The sequence below is a fragment of the Carassius gibelio genome, chromosome B8 (assembly GCF_023724105.1).
Source record: "Carassius gibelio isolate Cgi1373 ecotype wild population from Czech Republic chromosome B8, carGib1.2-hapl.c, whole genome shotgun sequence".
NCBI lineage: Eukaryota > Metazoa > Chordata > Actinopteri > Cypriniformes > Cyprinidae > Carassius > Carassius gibelio.
The window spans coordinates 7,729,110-7,746,019 of NC_068403.1; the positions used below are offsets into that span (position 1 = coordinate 7,729,110).

Consider the following 16,910-nt stretch of genomic DNA (forward strand, 5'->3'; position numbering starts at 1 on the left):
TGTCAGGCTCGTTGCATTTTCTCCTTTTTGTTCAAGTGAACTTTTATGAAACACTAAATATCAAATTCAGCACTACTGCCTTTAACTATCATTTTGCATTATTGACACACTGTTTTCCTAATGAATGTTGTTCAGTTGCTTTGACGCAATGTATTTTGTTTAAAGCGCTATATAAATAAAGGTGACTTGACTTGACACTAAAAGATACAAAACTGTATAATTTTGACCAGCGGATTAATAATGCCTACTTCGTGCCTTTTTAACTGATTCAGTTCAAGTCACGTTTATTTGTATAGCGCTTTTCACGATAAAATCACGGCAAAGCAGTTTCACAGAGGAAGGTTTTCTGCATTCATAGTTTACCATCCCGCAACTGTTGTGATCAAACGAATATTAATTTAAGGGACATTTGGTAGTTTTTTATGTTGATCTTGCTGAAAACTAAGTTCAGCGTGCCTACTGTCAAAAAAAAGACCATAGCCATCAACATTTTTGTTAATTTTTGCCATACAGCAATACCCGGCTTCCTCCGCTTATTGTGGTTGCTATGGTCAACTGTCTGAGCTCAGCTGCTTCTAGCCAATCCTGACAAAGGAGGCGGGGCTTATGGAGGAAAAAAACGCGCAAGTCGAGCTTCCCGCGCGCACGCGCCCTGTCCCCCTCTTTTATGTCTGGTGCTGTGGCCGCCTCCCGGTTTTGAGCAACACGGAACAACAAATGTGAAAAATTCAAACACAAACACTGTTTCTAGTTCTCACACGTCAGTCTGTTTGAGTATTCCCTTTTTCCCATAAATGAGCCATGTCGGTGAACTTCGGCAAGATCGTCGTGGGGATTTATGTGGAGATAAAGCGCAGCGATGGTGAGTTCATATTTGGGTCGCTTGTAACCGTCAGTTAAAGTCGTTTCCCCGGTTCGGCTAACGGATGCTAACGTTACCACTCAAAAATCCTGACAGAAAAGATAGTTTAAGGTGGTCGGGCCTAGCATAAATCGATATTTGGCGTTAAGTTTGGTCTGTTGGTGTTGGTTGCCCGGGTAGTTAACGAGCTTGTGTCAATCAACAGTGCAACTGTCGGTTTTACGCTTTACGTTAGCCACCTGCTAAACCCGGGTGGAGTTTGTTTTAGATTCATAATGTGTCCGATGGTATTTGATTTCAACCCGGTATAATGAAGATTCGTGGGGATTTATTTGTGTATTGTATTGGTAGGGAATATAATCATGCAAGTACTGTAGATTCTGGATTAATGCTGGTTAGCCATCTTTTAAGTCACTTGCAAATGAATGTTTTGTTTTACAGATTGGTTGTAAATAAGTGTGGACAGAGGGAAGTTGCTGGTTTCATTCAAACCAGCTGGTCTGTTTAAGTTTGGATGCCACTCACTTCACATTAGTCATTCATTTGAGATTATAGTGACGTTAGACAGTATCCGTAGTTGTAATAATTTGAATGGTTTGTAAGTAACGTTAATGCTTTGAAGATGACAAGTAAATTCCTTGAAGTTATGCGATGTGTCATTCTTTGGATTCAGAGATTAAACTCCACCCTAATGGCCAAAGGAAATAGTAACTGCTTGGGATTAGATGCATATTATTATTATTATCAGATGTATATAAATATATTACCAATATTCACACTCCGGTCTCTCAAAAATAGCTCCAAACTCTAGCTTTCAGATGTGAAATAACCTGTTTGATATACTGTTTGGACAACTACTTACATTTCTAAGTAACAAACTTTTTTTTTTGGTTAGGGTAATAATTGATTAAATACAAAGATGAAAACATCTTTCCATTTAGAAAACAAACAACCACCTTAAATAACAGCATTAGCAATTCTACTTATCTGCACTAATTATCATTATTGTTGTTTTTATTATCATTAATAATAGTACATAATTCACTGAATATTAAGTTTTAAATATGTGTAAGTTAATTGTAATTTAGGGAATCAAAAGTAGAAGATAAACATACACTTGTTCTGAATTTTTAATGATCAAAGTATCAATCTCTGCTAATGATGTTTAGGCCTGTCGCAATAATTAGTATATCGCGTAATACATGTACATTATAATTCACATTCCATTTGCACCTGTGTCTTTTGCAACTTCTTGTATATAACGAGATGTTAGTACAAATTTAAAAAATGCTTCTACAAAAAGTTTCATAAAAAAAAAAAAATCCAAACAAGTTCTTTGTGCATTGTAGTTTTTTTTTTGTTTTTGTTAATTTGCACTTTTTAAATCTAAATATCTAAATATTCTTAAAAATTCAATGTTTGTTGTCATTTGGAAATTTGGAAATGTGTAGGCCTCCTTGCGTTATTATGCTGAAACGTCATGATTATATATTCAGTGGCCTAAAATGGTCTTTAAAACGACAATAATATGGCTTATCGCAATTATTTCTGGGGTCATATATTGCACAACAAAAAGTTGTTATCATGACAGGCCTAATGATATCTCGGTACAGAGTTCATAAATCTAGTGTCTCGTGAGCATTCAGTGGCTTCTCATTGGTATTGGCATCAATACAATTTGCAAGACTGTCAGAAGAGGTTATGATTTTATCTCTTTGAGAAGGCTGTGTTATATTTAACTTCAGCTTGTAGCAAAGAAACAAGTGAGCCTGGGTCTTTTGACTTGTTAGACAATCCACTCCTGTCTCTTTGGGAAGTTTCATTTATTGCATAATAGAGATGACTCTTGACATGCTCTCTGAAGATGAACAGTGCTTGTGACATCTTAAAAAAAGATGAGGTCTCTAATGTCATAAAGATGTGCCTTTACTTCAAACTGGGTCTCAACTTTTCTTTTGGCCTGATGTTGCATGCAGGGGTTTTAAATAGCTTGTTTTATGTCAGGATAATATGTGCTTTTTCTTGCTGATGCCGCTGTTGAATAATTGCAGGGATGTCGACGTGTGAGTAGGAATAGCTCTGAATAATAGATACGGAACTGTGGCTGTTTGTTTTCAGTGATGCTCTGATACTTTTCAATAGCTATTAGCGCAACTTCTGAAGTGTCCTCAGAAGCAGATTGCTGTTGACTTGCCAACTTGTACGTAAACTCTTTTCAAGTTCCAATTAGATGTGTAAAATTTCAAAATGGATACATGAATGTTTTCAATTTGTCTTTCACACTTAGAGGTGTTGGGTTTCTTACAGGGCGAGTACACCAGGCCATGGTGACATCTTTAAACGAAGATAATGAAAGTGTTACTGTGGAATGGATAGAAAATGGAGACACTAAAGGAAAAGAGGTAAGTCTAGCAGCCTCTCAGCTGCCTGTGTAATTAATAATGGATAGAATAGCATTCAGGTGTTGTTAGGGTACAGTATGAAACTTTCAGATATTATGTGGACACATGCTGTGTTTTTACAAATATGAATTATGTTGTCATGTACCCTGTACCATTTTTCTCTTTAGGATATCCTACATGTGTTGGAAAAAAGATCTGATTTCTTGCAATGTTAACAGCTTGTTCATTTTTTCGTAACAGATTGATTTGGAGTGCATATTCTCACTAAATCCAGATGTTGGTCCAGAGGAGGAGATTTCCTTGAGCCCTGTTACACCACCGCCTCCTACACCCAACTCTGTCAAGGTCAACAAAATCCCTAAGGTTTGTATGAGGCCAGAGTTAAATGTTGAACTTGCATTCTAATTGTTTTGCAACTTTTTAACCCTTTTGTACATTTGTTTGTGTGCAGAATCGTAGAACTATTGCACCGGGAAGGAGTGAAATCCCATCCAGAGACAACAGAGGTATATTTGTTGTTGTTGTTATATGACTCACAAATAGGGCTGCACATTAAATTAAAATAAGTTATGAAATGCAGTATGGCCATTTGCAATTATTAATCTGCAAAAGTGAAAAAAAGTAGCATGCACGTGCTGGGTACTTTAGAAGGAAGAGGCGGCACATGTACGTGTCAGGCTAATGATGCAGTGTTTTCAGAGAGCGCACACTCCACAAGCACTTCATTTTAACAGGGTACTCTGAATTTGTTATAACATGTACTGGGAACAACTTTTTTCCTCTCTTGCCCTGTTCTAGACATTTATAGTGCTAAATTTTACTATGCAACTTTTGTTGTTTTGTTTTTGTCATTTTGTTCCACCTCTTCATCTATTTTCTAAATGCATTTTATTGATCTTATTGTGAACAATACATTTATGCACATATTTATTTTTTATTGACAGTAATTTTTATGAAAATGTCAGTCTTCCAGTGCAAAATATTCTCTTTCTGATAACATTTTCCGGACTTCTTCAGTCATTTAGACAGCTTAAACCTTGCCGCTTTCTTGCAGTTGATTGAAGTATTGCATTCAGATCTGCTTCTGTGCTGGTAACAACTGATGGATTGAACCAAGTTCTTCAATCTTTTTTTCTTCTATAATCCATTTTACTTGAAAGTAAGTTACAATATAGAAGAAAAGATCTTGAAAGAAATTTTAATCATAGACACCAATGAGACAAAATAGTCACAAATTTGCTGAGTCGGCTTGCTCAGACAAATAGTGTGATGTTTTAAAAGAGCCAGAGTGTTTTACCTATAGTGACTTTTTTACTACACATGACTTCGCATGCTAAGATGACTGTGTTTGAAAAGTTGGGGAGCTCTTTTTAAGCAGGATTTTTGTCCATCATAGGCATGTTTCAGTCTCCTGTTATGCCTTCTGTTTGTCCTGTTGTAATTTGCTGACTCTTATGTGTTCTGTTTTGAAGTTGGCTCGACTCGGGGACGGCTGGCCCAGCAGCAACAGCCAGAATCAGCACCCCCTCCACCAGTACAACAGCCCTCTCAGCCCACACAGAGCCAGACCCAAAGTCAGATAGCTCTGCAACAACAAAACGGTAATATGACACTCCTCAGTGCTTTTCAATGTGTTCCTGTCAACCCCCTTTTCCCCACAGGAAAACGCTGAAAAGACTGAGGCCTCCTGCGCAGGATGCATATAAAGCAACCTTTTAGAGACTGAATTTTGCAGCAAACCTAAACCTTGCTCATCTGTCTGTATCTTGGCTCAAATCTGTGGGGTGTGGTTTGGCTACCCCCAGCCGCCCCTCTGAATGTCAGTGACTGTTTGTGACCGGGCAGGCTTGTCCTGACTCTGAACCTTCCGGACTAATCCTCTTGCTTTGAATTTATGAAGCTTACAAGAGTCTGTCTGCTGCATTAATCTGGAAGCTGTTTTCTATGTGCAGCATGATGCTGCCCATCCTTTGGGTGGAATTACAATTGTTCGGTTTAATTTGCTTGTTTAGTTGCGGGTTTGGGGCAAAAATGATTCAGATATGTTGTAACTCTTTCTTGGAATTACAGTTCACCAAAGAATGAAAATCTGCTTAAAATGTACTTACCCTTAGCCCATCCAAGATGAGTTTATTTCTTCATCAGAACAGATTTGGAATAATATACATAACACTTGCTCACCATTGGATCCTCTGCACTCTGAATGGGTGCCGTCAGAATGAGAGTCCAAACTGCTGATTAAAACATCACAATAATCCACAAGTAATCTACATGACTCCAGTCCATCAATTAACATCTTGTAAAGTGAAAAACTGCATGTTTGTAATAAACAAATCCATCATTAATGTTTTAACGTTACACTGTCATATCTATTCAAAATACGAGTACGTAATAACAAATTAACACTTCCTCCAGAGAAAAACTCCATTCCCTGTTGTCCTCCCAAATCAAAATCCTTCAACACATTTGTTTAGAACTGTTTTGGAATGTATTTATTTGTAAATGGTGCTTGACCTGTGCATATTTATCTGCTAATTTAGATTTTTTTCACTGGAAGTATGCAATATTATGGTTCTAGTATTCATTTGAAGTTAAAAACGGATTAAAGAATTGTTTCTTACAAAAACTCAACTTTTTGCTTTACAAAATTTTCATTGATGAACTGAAGTCATGTGGATTATTTGTAAATTGTTGATGTTTTCATGAGCTGTTTGGACATTTTTAGGACACCTATTCACTGCAGAGAATCCATTAGTGAAAGATTTAACGCAGAATTTCTTCAAAACTGTTCCCATGAAGAAACAAACTCGCCTACTTCGTGGATGTATACATTTTTAATTTTGGGTTTAACTATTCTTTCTAATCCAATCTAGTTTAAAGATTCCCACCCCAGTTTGGTGTTTGGTGAAGACGAGATAGTGTTTAAACTACACACTGTTTTGGGTAGATTAAATGAATCAGTCAGATGAATATTAATGCCTTTATTATCTTTTAATCCATGTTCTGATGATTCTGATGATATGGCTTTATTTGCAATTAATAGTAATGTAGCAAGTAGTAAAGTAATAGTAGCAGGGTGTGTTGCAGACAGCCTGAGTGCATGGATAAATGACTTTGGAAAAGGTCTGCTCAGAGAATAGAGCTCTTTAAGATAGAGAGGGCTGTTGGCGCTACCATGTGCCAGCTGCCAGGGGCTCTGGCTTGCCTCTATAGCCACTCTGTCTGCATACATACACACTTATATTAGACAGAGAGATACAGGGTGGGAGGAGGAGGAGGGCTGAATGAGAGGAAATGGTTGTTGCCTTTGTTAAAATGGAATTGTGTGTTGTTCTGCTCTCGAACAGCAAGGAGGAAGTCGAACTGTGTGAAGGAAGTGGAAAAATTGCAGGAGAAGAGGGAGAGACGCAGGCTACAGCAACAGGAACTGAGAGAAAAGCGAGCACAGGTACGACTTCTCATCTTTCTGTCATTATATCCCTCTGCCTTTTCTCTCAGCTTTTAATTATAATGTATTTGTCAGATTTGAATGTGCTTGTTTTGTTTTAAAGGAAACTGATACAACGATTCCAAACTATGAAATACTGCAGATGATCCGAGACTTCAGAGCAAGTTTGGACTACCGGCCGCTAACCACGACAGATTTGGTAGGTACTGATGAATTAATGTCTGGGGCATATTTCAAATATAATAAATACAAGAATTAATTATTTAATGAAATTTAATTGAACAAACACAGCCATCCCGTATCATAATTTTCCCCAATATTTATATTATTATTATTGTTAGTTTTTTTTTTTTTCTTCATTATTTTGTTTTTATTATAATGTTTATTTATTCTGAATTTTTTCTTCATGATCTTTGTGGGGGATGTAACCCAGACATGTCCATGTTCATACATTTGAGATCCACATTTTAATGATAATAATAATAGAAATACCAAAAATTACATGAATAATATTTTTAATACATTATTAGTAAGAAAAAAGTACTTCATTTTTGGATGTGAAGTAAAACTTTTTTTTAAGATAAGTAAAACTTAATTCATTTTTTCAACAGATCGAGGAGCACAGAATATGCGTTTGTGTTAGGAAACGTCCCCTCAATAAAAAAGGTAATTCTTTAGACATTTATACTTTATTTTTTGATTGCACTTCATATGTTGTAATTTATTTCTCATTGGTGTTATAGAGTTGACTGTAAAGGACCTAGATGTGATCACTATTCCAAGTAAAGATGTTGTCATGGTCCATGAACCAAAACAGAAGGTGGACCTGACTCGATACCTAGAGAACCAAACATTCCGCTTCGATTATGCCTTTGATGAGAGCACAACAAATGAAATGGTTTACAGGTAGAGGATGATTCCCTTCGTTGTTCATTATAAATTAATCATTAACTTAAGATTACGTCAGGAATTAGTCACTGTTGGAGGAAAAAAATCTTTCAACTGTTTTCTTCACAGGTTTACTGCAAGACCCCTTGTGGAAACCATCTTTGATAGAGGAATGGCCACATGCTTTGCTTATGGCCAAACAGGAAGTGGAAAAACTCATGTAATTGAGATTTTTTACTATATATATATATATATATATATATATATATATATATATATATATATATATATATATATATATATATATATATATATATATATATATATATATATATATTAATTTTTTTTTTTTTTTTTTTTTTTTGTACTGAAAATGGGCACAACTTTTTTAGCTTTAGTTTTTTCACATATTAGAGTAATAAGAAATGGTTTGTGTTTTAGACCATGGGTGGAGATTTTTCAGGAAAGAACCAGGATTGTTCAAAAGGAATCTATGCATTAGCTGGTAAATGATGTTTTTTGGTCCTGTAAATTCTTTAGTCTTTTGATTTCAAGCAAACTCATTCATGTACTTGTTTTACACAAACAGCTCGAGATGTTTTTCTCATGCTGAAGAAACCAAACTATAAGAAGCTGGATCTTCAGGTTTACGCAACATTCTTTGAAATTTACAGTGGAAAGGCAAGTGGAAAGGCAAAATTGATGACTAATGGCTGTGAAAAACTAAAGCCTATTTAAAAAATAGGACAAGTCTTTCAAAGTCTTTTTTTCTTTAGGTATTTGATCTGTTGAATCATAAGGCTAAGCTACGAGTGCTAGAAGATGGAAAGCAGCAGGTCCAGGTGGTTGGGCTTCAGGAGCGTGAGGTCAGATGCACCGAGGATGTGCTCAAACTCATTGAAATGGGGAACAGCTGCAGGTAAAACCTGATGGATAAAACAATCATGTTCACTGAATAGTGCTCTAGTTGTTTGCTGCTGTATCTTTCCTTTAAATTGTTAGTGCACACAAAAATGGAAATTCTATCATTAATTATTCACCCTCATGTCATTCCATGCGCACACTTTCTACTGAACGTAAACCACGCATATGTTGATTTATGAAATTTGTGTTAATGTTAATTTTGGATTTATGGAATACTTTATGGAAAACAGTACTTTCTTGCAAAATTAACGATGCAGCGTGTCTGATTTAAATACAGAACCATTTCACCTGGCTTTCAGGAGCGCACAAGATCTTGTGATGTTACTCCTATCGGTCTCGCAATATCAGTTTAATCTCAACCTTTGATAGTGCTTGCATTATATTGTTCTGTCTTTATTGCATTGGCTGTTATTTTGGATTTCGTTTGTTGTTGGTTTGCTTAGCGTTTATTTGGGAAAACAGTGCACGTTATCTCACTAGATTTATAACGTAAAATCATTTAGAAACCTATGCCAACACTGGAGAATACCTCAAAATATCTGTATGCGATTTGTTGTACATCTTGATTTCAAAATAAAAGTTTTAACCCTCGCTTTGAGTTTGCATGTAACCAAATATTGAAATTATTTGGTTTTAAACATTGAATCACGCTGTAAAGCAGTGATCCTCAAATCTAGCTTGCGAGATCCACTTTCCTGTAAAGTTTAGCGCTAACCCTTCAGGATCATTAGAAAATCACTGGTAGGTTTGTTTGATTAGGGTTGGAGCTAAACTTTGTAAGAAAGTGGACTATGTGGTTACTTGGTTTTGATACTTTATTCGAACCAGTTATTATTGTCTCATCATTAGTTTAATATATCTAAATGTAGTCATAAAGCTGTTTTTCACTTAAATCTATTTTTATTATTAAAAAAAATCAGATTACTCAAAATAATCAGTACATTACTTGATTACCAAAATAAATGTTAGTTACAGCTCTAGATTAGTTAAAATATTTCAAAATGCAACTACATTATTTTGCGGAGCTCAGATTTTGTGATTAAAAGACAAAGATTTTTTCATTGAAAAATTCTTAAAAATAGTATTAAAATATTTGTGTCGTTCTAGTGAAAAATATTTGTGCACAATGAAGCTTTTACTCTTCAGGTTAATCATATATTCATGAAAAAAACATCACTTTGAATAAGGAAATTGGTAACTTTGCCATACTATCGTTTCAAATGGTAAAGTTGCCACAGTCATTGCAAGCTTTGCATGTACTGCACTTTATTTGTACCATTTTGTTTTATTTATTTATTAGAATGTGAAAGATAGTAACTATACCCTGATTGTAGTCCTTGAAAACCAAAAAAGTAATGGTTAAAGTCCTGGAATTTAATTTAGCGATTCTGTAAGAACCCTGGTCCTTGCTACGTTTTTGCGTGTTGATCGTGATAGTATCCTACTGTCCTTGCAGTCTAAAGAGAATAAGATAGCTCTCAGATTATAAAAATTAATTTGTGTTGCTGAAGATGAACGAAGGTCTTACGGGTTTGGAATGACATGAGGGTGAGTAATTAATGACAGAATTTTTTGGGGGGGTGAACTAACCCTTTAACAATTCATGATTTTTGATGATCTGTAATTAGTCCACTCAATGTCTTGGTACATAAATCAGACACTCCTGACTTAAATTTCACCTTCTTCTCTTCCATTTTAGGACCTCAGGTCAGACCTCAGCCAATGCCCACTCGTCCCGTAGCCATGCCGTCTTCCAAATCATTCTACGAAAGAAGGGCAAGATGCATGGCAAATTCTCACTCATTGATCTGGCGGGTAACGAACGTGGAGCGGACACGTCCAGCGCTGATCGGCAGACTCGTTTAGAGGGAGCCGAAATCAACAAGAGTCTTTTGGCTCTGAAGGTCAGCACCTTAAAAATACCACCCAAGAGCAGGGGTCAGCAACCATTTGGTCATGAAGTGTCATTTTGAAATTGCCTAGTAAATCACTGTGATCTTGCAATGTTCCGTGTATTAGGAATGTATCAGGGCTCTGGGACGTAATAAGCCTCATACCCCATTTAGAGCGAGCAAGCTCACACAAGTCCTCAGAGACTCATTCATTGGCGAGAACTCCAGGACATGTATGGTAAGTTTGATTAAGATATCCCTCTTGAACATTGGGATTTGGTTAAGTTGACTTTTGCCTGTTTGTACAGCTCTAATTGAATTCTGTCTGATCAGATCGCCACCATTTCTCCTGGCATGGCTTCCTGTGAGAACACGCTGAACACTCTGAGATATGCCAACAGGTTAGAACATGGCACTCTGTTGTGCATTTATGAAAATAGAAGTTGAGTAGAACTCTTGCCATTGTAGCTTCTAACTGTTTAAGGCAATCTCAGTCAAGTTGTTGTATTAACCAATGAGTTGACAAGCTAGTGCCAATGGGAAAAAGTATTTTCATATCTATCCTGATTGGCTGTGCTCTTCTCTCTGTCTTGCTGTTTTTCTCTGTTCTGTCTTGACTGTCTTCAGAGTAAAGGAGTTTGGGATTAGCCCCTCTGACATCCCCTTCTCTCAGGGGGGAGGAAGTCGCTCTGAACCCTCTCCTACCTATGAGTATGAGCACATGTCTATGCAGCTTCCCACCTTACTCTTAGTCAGATACACTGCAGCAGTGTTGGGGACTAACTAAAACTAGTAATAGAAGTTACTAACATTTTTCAGTAGCGTAATAGTAACCAAACTCTTTTTCAACATTAGCTTTTACACAAACAAACATTCTTTTCCCTCTCAACGAGCAGTGAAAAAAGACAAACCCCTACATCATTATTTTTGTTACACTTTAGAGAGGCCCATCACACCAATAACAATAATAACTATATTAGTGTCCACTGCGTTTATTATAAGCACGCAGTGCAGTTATGTCTTCTGCCACTTTAAATACTCAAACTCTTTTAAGCAGGATGGATTCTGATCGGCTGTCCTTGTTTTTATCAGTCATCAGCTAGAAAAAAATTGCTTTATGGGCATATCCAAAGTATCACTACTTAAAAAATATTATTGACTATTTGCTCAACTACTTAACTTTATGAAAACCAGAGAGCCTTAAAGTTGTGTCATCAATACCTGAAAAAAAAAAAAAAAAGTTAAAAGTTTTCCACATACTGTACATTATTCTTGCTCCTCTCTGCCCTGCCTTTCTGAAACATGTCGATTTTTACAAAGCTCATCGCTCTGAAAAGAGAGGAGTACGCTGATTTGCCAGCTACCCAGTGCATTGTGATTGGCTGAATACCTGAAGCGTGTGACAGAAATGTTATTCCCCTTACCATACTGTGATGCCGAGTCCCAGTTCGAAATGACAAAAGGAATAAACCCATTTCAAACGAGGCTTTTGTTGCCTCCAGTGGGACTTCTACTGTCTTTTTACACGTTGTGTATCACGCTGCGTAAACATGAAACCAATTCTTTGTAATTGGAGAAACGACAAACAACAAACACTACTCTACACTGCTCAAAACTTGTGTTTGAATCAACAGTGGCAAATTCTTTATATATGAAAATGTACTTACAGGCTGTGAGTCAGAAGCGCCTGACTGTCCTTGCAAAATTGAAATCGCTCTACTTTATAAAAACAACCTTTGTGCAAAGCCTTACCAGGTTCAGGAAAAAGACCTCCGTAAAATGTGCGGCACACATCTGAATATTTGAGTTGAACTGTTCTGAAACAGTGTTGTAAATACAACTGATTTCTAATTGTGTCCTCTTTTGGAAGGCCAAGCAAACTAGTTTCACTTTCACAATGAAACACACAGCATCTCTACGATGACGGCAGCAACAACCCCACAGCGAGAATCAAAGCTTTTTTGCATGAACATTTGGCCGGTGTTATGCAAATCTTCCCACACAGTGACATAGATTTGAGGTGGGCGTATTTAAACGAGGTATTTTAGGAGGGAGTGGATGAGTCTTAACTTTTAATAAAGAATATCTCTTTGGGTTTGAGAGTTTAGTCTTTGCAACTTTAGGGATTTTATCTATACATTAACAGCTTGTAACACTCCAAAGAGATAGGAAAACTTGAAATTGCATCATATGACCCTTTCAGATGATGTTTATTCATGTTTTCAGTAGAGTTGTTAAAAAAAGGGTGCTATTTGATAAATTAGTGCTTGTTGTGACCTTAATTGAGATGTTTATTATTTTAGTTATGCTCTGATTTCAAATATAGATACAACATTATCATTATGATTATTATTATTAAAGTTACATAATTATAAATATATTACCATCTTAAATAGCTTCAATCTTTCTTTCTTTTTTATTGTTTGTTACTAACTTGTAGTGTAGGGAACAATGTTTTACATTATACTGTAGCTTGGCTATCAGTTTCAATGCAGCTTCCCCAGCACTGCTCAGTAGGCAACCAACATCCCGCATTGGCTTGCAACCAATGCATGGAAATACTCATGCACTGCAGTGTATATAACCACAGTCTGTTTCATTTTATTAGAAACACTGGCTGCACTCACGTCTCAGACTAATGGCTGTGCTTTTGGTGTAAACATTTTTCATTTCCCCTCTGATCTGCTGTCATTTCATTTCTCTAACCCTGGGAATGTCTGGCATGTCTGTGGTGCTGTCGTCCTTACTTTTCCTTTAGAAATATTTCATAATATGAATATTAATACACACAAACACTGTACTAAATTAATAAAAATGAGATGACACCATAAACAGTTGTGTTAGCTGCACAAATTGCTGCAATTTATATGCCTAAGTGCACCTATGGGAATTCTGATGTCTGTAATATTTAGTTGTATTAAAAAAAAAACTGCTCTTGATTTTGTCATAAAATGCTTATTAAAGCATAAATGTTTTTGAATTAATGTAAGGCTGTTTTAAAAAATAAGGTAGGAGTATGTAGTGTCGCAGCCAAAACAAGCACAAAATAAGAGTTCTGTGACCTGTGCATGGTGTCATTTAGGTCAGCATGATTGCTTTAAAAACATCATCATAAATGCTGTCAATCTGTGCATTTAGAGTGAAGGAGCTGACCGTGGATCCCAATGCTGTGACAGAGGGAGGCCGCCCCAATGTCAACGCCATCAACCAGCTGAACATCATGGATGAGGAATGGGATTTGGGAAACTCCCCTCAGAGAGATGACCTCAAACTGCTCTGTGAACAGAATGTAAAAACACATCTGTTCCTAGTACTTCCTCTGCTTTAAAATGCATGCATGCTGATACAGTAATGATACCTACTCCAGTGATTTGTTTTAGAAGTGCAATTTGTGTCTATTACTTTTTACATAAATTTTATTTTAAATGTTACTTGATCTGTTAAATAAATCCTTGCAAAATATTAAATATTACTTTATAAAAAGAAAAGGAAAGAAAGAAAAAACGTTTGTTTTATGTGCAGATTCATACATTTATACAATTGAGGTAAAAAGTTGACATCCCCCTTTCAGAATATGCAAAATGTTATTTTACCAAAATAAGAGGGATCATACAAAATGCATGTTATTGTTTATTTAGTACTGACCTGAATAAGATATTTCACATGAAAGATGTTCAAATGCTCACTGATGTTCCAGAAGGAAAAATCATGCATGAAGAGCCGAACAGAACAGAATGGAGATGTGTAATTTTATTTTAATATAATCTTAATGCATATTTTTTTCCTTCTAGAGCATCAGTGAGCATTTGAACCTCCTGTAATAGATGCATATGAGTCTCTCATTAATCCTCAGGGTGAAAAGATTGCTCTAAAAATCATAGTCATTGTTGGAAAGGGTTAAAATACAGAGAAATGTTGGAAAAACCAAATAAATTGTGGGACCTAAAGGATTTTTCTGAAGAACAGCAGGCAGTTGAATTGTTCAGGACAAACAAGGGACTCATGAACAACTATCACAAATAAACAAAACAGCTGTGAATCATTTTCTTTCTCTTGTGGACTATATGTAAACATCTTTTATGTGAAATATCTTATTCAGGTCAGTACTAAATAAACAATAACATGCATTTTGTATGATCCATCTTATTTTGGTAAAATAATTAACATTTTGCAGATTCTAAAAGGGCGATCTAAACTTTTGACCCCAACTGTATGTGCCTCTAAAGGTTTTATTTTTTTGTTATTCAGTGTATTCATGCTTTATATATTGCATACCATTTATAAGCATAAGGCTGAAACCATAAACAGGAAAATTAGAAAGGCAATCGATTTGTTGTTTTAGATATTGTGGCTTTTTAATGTAGGGAGGATAAAAGCTGATGTTTGAATATTGACAGGAAGAGGAAGTCTCCCCTCAGCTCTTCACTTTCCACGAGGCGGTCTCTCAGCTGGTGGAGATGGAGGAGCAGGTTCTGGAAGACCACAGGGCTGTGTTTCAGGTCTTTATTCCTCTGAGGTCCCTTTCACACTAGCGTTTTTTTTCCCAGTTGACGTCAGTGTTGGTTTGTTGTGCTTCTTTGTTCTGAATTTTTTTCTTTCGTTTGTACTTCGATAAAGTTCAGTCCCAAAACTGAAAAAGGGAATTGCTAATGATGATGTTCACACTTTATGTGCTGACAGGAGTCTATCAGGTGGCTTGAGGATGAGAAGGTGCTCCTGGAGATGACTGAGGAGGTGGACTACGACGTGGACTCCTACTCGTCTCAGCTGGAGCAGATTCTTGACCAGAAGATTGATATTCTTATTGAGCTCAGAGGTAAAGCATCCTCTAGAATGTGCTTTCCTTTTAGTTTTCCCCTGATGGAATGATTATTAATGGATGTGTGTCTGCTCTGTTGTCAGATAAAGTGAGGTCATTCCGTTCTACTCTCCAAGAAGAGGAACAAGCCAGCAAGCAGATTAACCCCAAGCGACCCCGCGCGCTGTAGCCTGGAACACGCTTCCGGAGAAACGACAAACACAAGAGTCGTGTAGGCTTCTTGATAGTATTCAGAAGTATTCTGAAGAGAACTTTCCTACTTTCACATGTGAAATAAAGCGTTAGGTAATTCTCTAACAAATCAGCAGAAGACAAAATAAGGGGATTTTCCTGATCAATACAACCCTTGAATGATTCAGAGGAAAGCTTTAGAATTTTTTTATTAGTATCGATTTTATTTATTTACTTTTTAATTGTAGGTTAAGGGTACAGACTTGTATCAGTTGATACTCGCGTTTCTACCCTTTGGGATTTTTAGTTTTTTGTACCACTGAAATCCTTCCTTTTGAAGTTGTTCTAAATTGTATGCATGAACACTCTGCAACAGTTTATCACTCCGTTCCTAGCATGACTGACTTGGTTCATCTGCACTTTAAATAACCTTATTTTTGGGGTCCGTTTACTATAATTGGCACGGTGTATGTTTCTGTTGATTGGCTGATACAGCATTTAGCTCTGTTTCACTTCGCCATTTCTTGAAGGCTTAATAGGTGAAGTTAAATAAGTTCTCAAAGAAGCATAAAATGCACTCTGAGAAAATCTTGAGGTTATGTAAATGAATGTGAGAATTGTCAGCCGTTAGTTTTGTTGGTTTATCAATGACTGCTGTCACTTTTCCACATGATATTCTCTGTACCGTCTCTCTCATCTGTTCATCTGTAGAATGCTTTCGTGCCATATCATGTTTCCTTGTGGAAAGGAAGTTAACAGTCCACCAACTTAGTGTTTTGCTTTTAAAACTTCCCAACATTCTCACATCTCCTATTAATATTTGTACAATGTTATAACTTTCAGCAAGATTCTAATAACAAATAGGGAACACCACTTACCTGCTACTGAGGTTTTCAGTGTTGGCACCTCTCACTTCAGCGGTTGCTAAATAAAGAATGATTCAAAAAAATCCTTTGTATCCTGTTTCCTGACTTTATTATTATTTTTTTTTTTATTCCTGTTTTTTACGAGTACTGAAATCGTGATTTCTCATGTTTGTAAAATGTTTTTTAAAAAAAAGTTTTATTAAAACATTTTGTCTTAGAGGTTAAGATTGAAAGTATAAAAGTTTAATAATAATAAAGTTTGACTTTATATAGCGCTTCATTGTGTATTGTTGTTACACCCAAAGTGCTTTGCGATCATATGAGGGGGCTCTCTCCTCAACCACCAGCAGTGAGCAGCATCCACCTGGATGATGCCACAGCACAACGGTGCCAGTGCGCTCATCACCCACCAGCTGCATGTGGAGAGGAGAGAGAGACAGAGGCCTTTCTGTTCTGAATCACAGCATCAGAATCAATCAGATCACTGCACAAAACAAACAGGATTACATCACTCACTGGTGAACCCAAACACAACAACAGTAAAATGTGTAAAGTAAAGAAACCAAGAAGCAATCTGACCAGTTATACAGACTCAGCAATCACAAGCTGATGATAGAGACAGGCAGACATGAAAATAT

General features: G+C 36.4%; 1 protein-coding gene across 5 annotated transcripts; it reads left to right on the forward strand.

The window, feature by feature from the left end:
* The first annotated feature begins 641 nt into the window (after positions 1 to 641).
* Positions 642 to 16,370, forward strand: kif2a (kinesin family member 2a). Of its 5 annotated transcripts, none has more exons than XM_052563186.1 (22): positions 650 to 862; positions 3,005 to 3,062; positions 3,170 to 3,264; positions 3,505 to 3,627; positions 3,716 to 3,770; positions 4,737 to 4,865; positions 6,612 to 6,712; positions 6,816 to 6,911; positions 7,324 to 7,378; positions 7,456 to 7,618; positions 7,730 to 7,820; positions 8,042 to 8,105; positions 8,190 to 8,281; positions 8,377 to 8,519; positions 10,224 to 10,428; positions 10,544 to 10,654; positions 10,750 to 10,817; positions 11,044 to 11,127; positions 13,555 to 13,705; positions 14,814 to 14,915; positions 15,097 to 15,232; positions 15,319 to 16,370. In XM_052563186.1, exons 1-22 carry the CDS (start codon positions 860 to 862, stop codon positions 15,402 to 15,404), a joined length of 2,211 nt encoding a protein of 736 aa, XP_052419146.1. In that variant the 5' UTR covers positions 650 to 859; the 3' UTR covers positions 15,405 to 16,370. The 5 variants fall into 5 exon arrangements, with proteins under 5 accessions (XP_052419145.1, XP_052419148.1, XP_052419146.1 ...); XM_052563187.1 differs by having other exon boundaries at positions 651 to 862; positions 2,981 to 3,062; positions 15,319 to 16,369; XM_052563185.1 differs by lacking the exon at positions 3,005 to 3,062 and having other exon boundaries at positions 642 to 862; positions 15,319 to 16,369.
* The last annotated feature ends 540 nt before the right edge of the window (positions 16,371 to 16,910 follow it).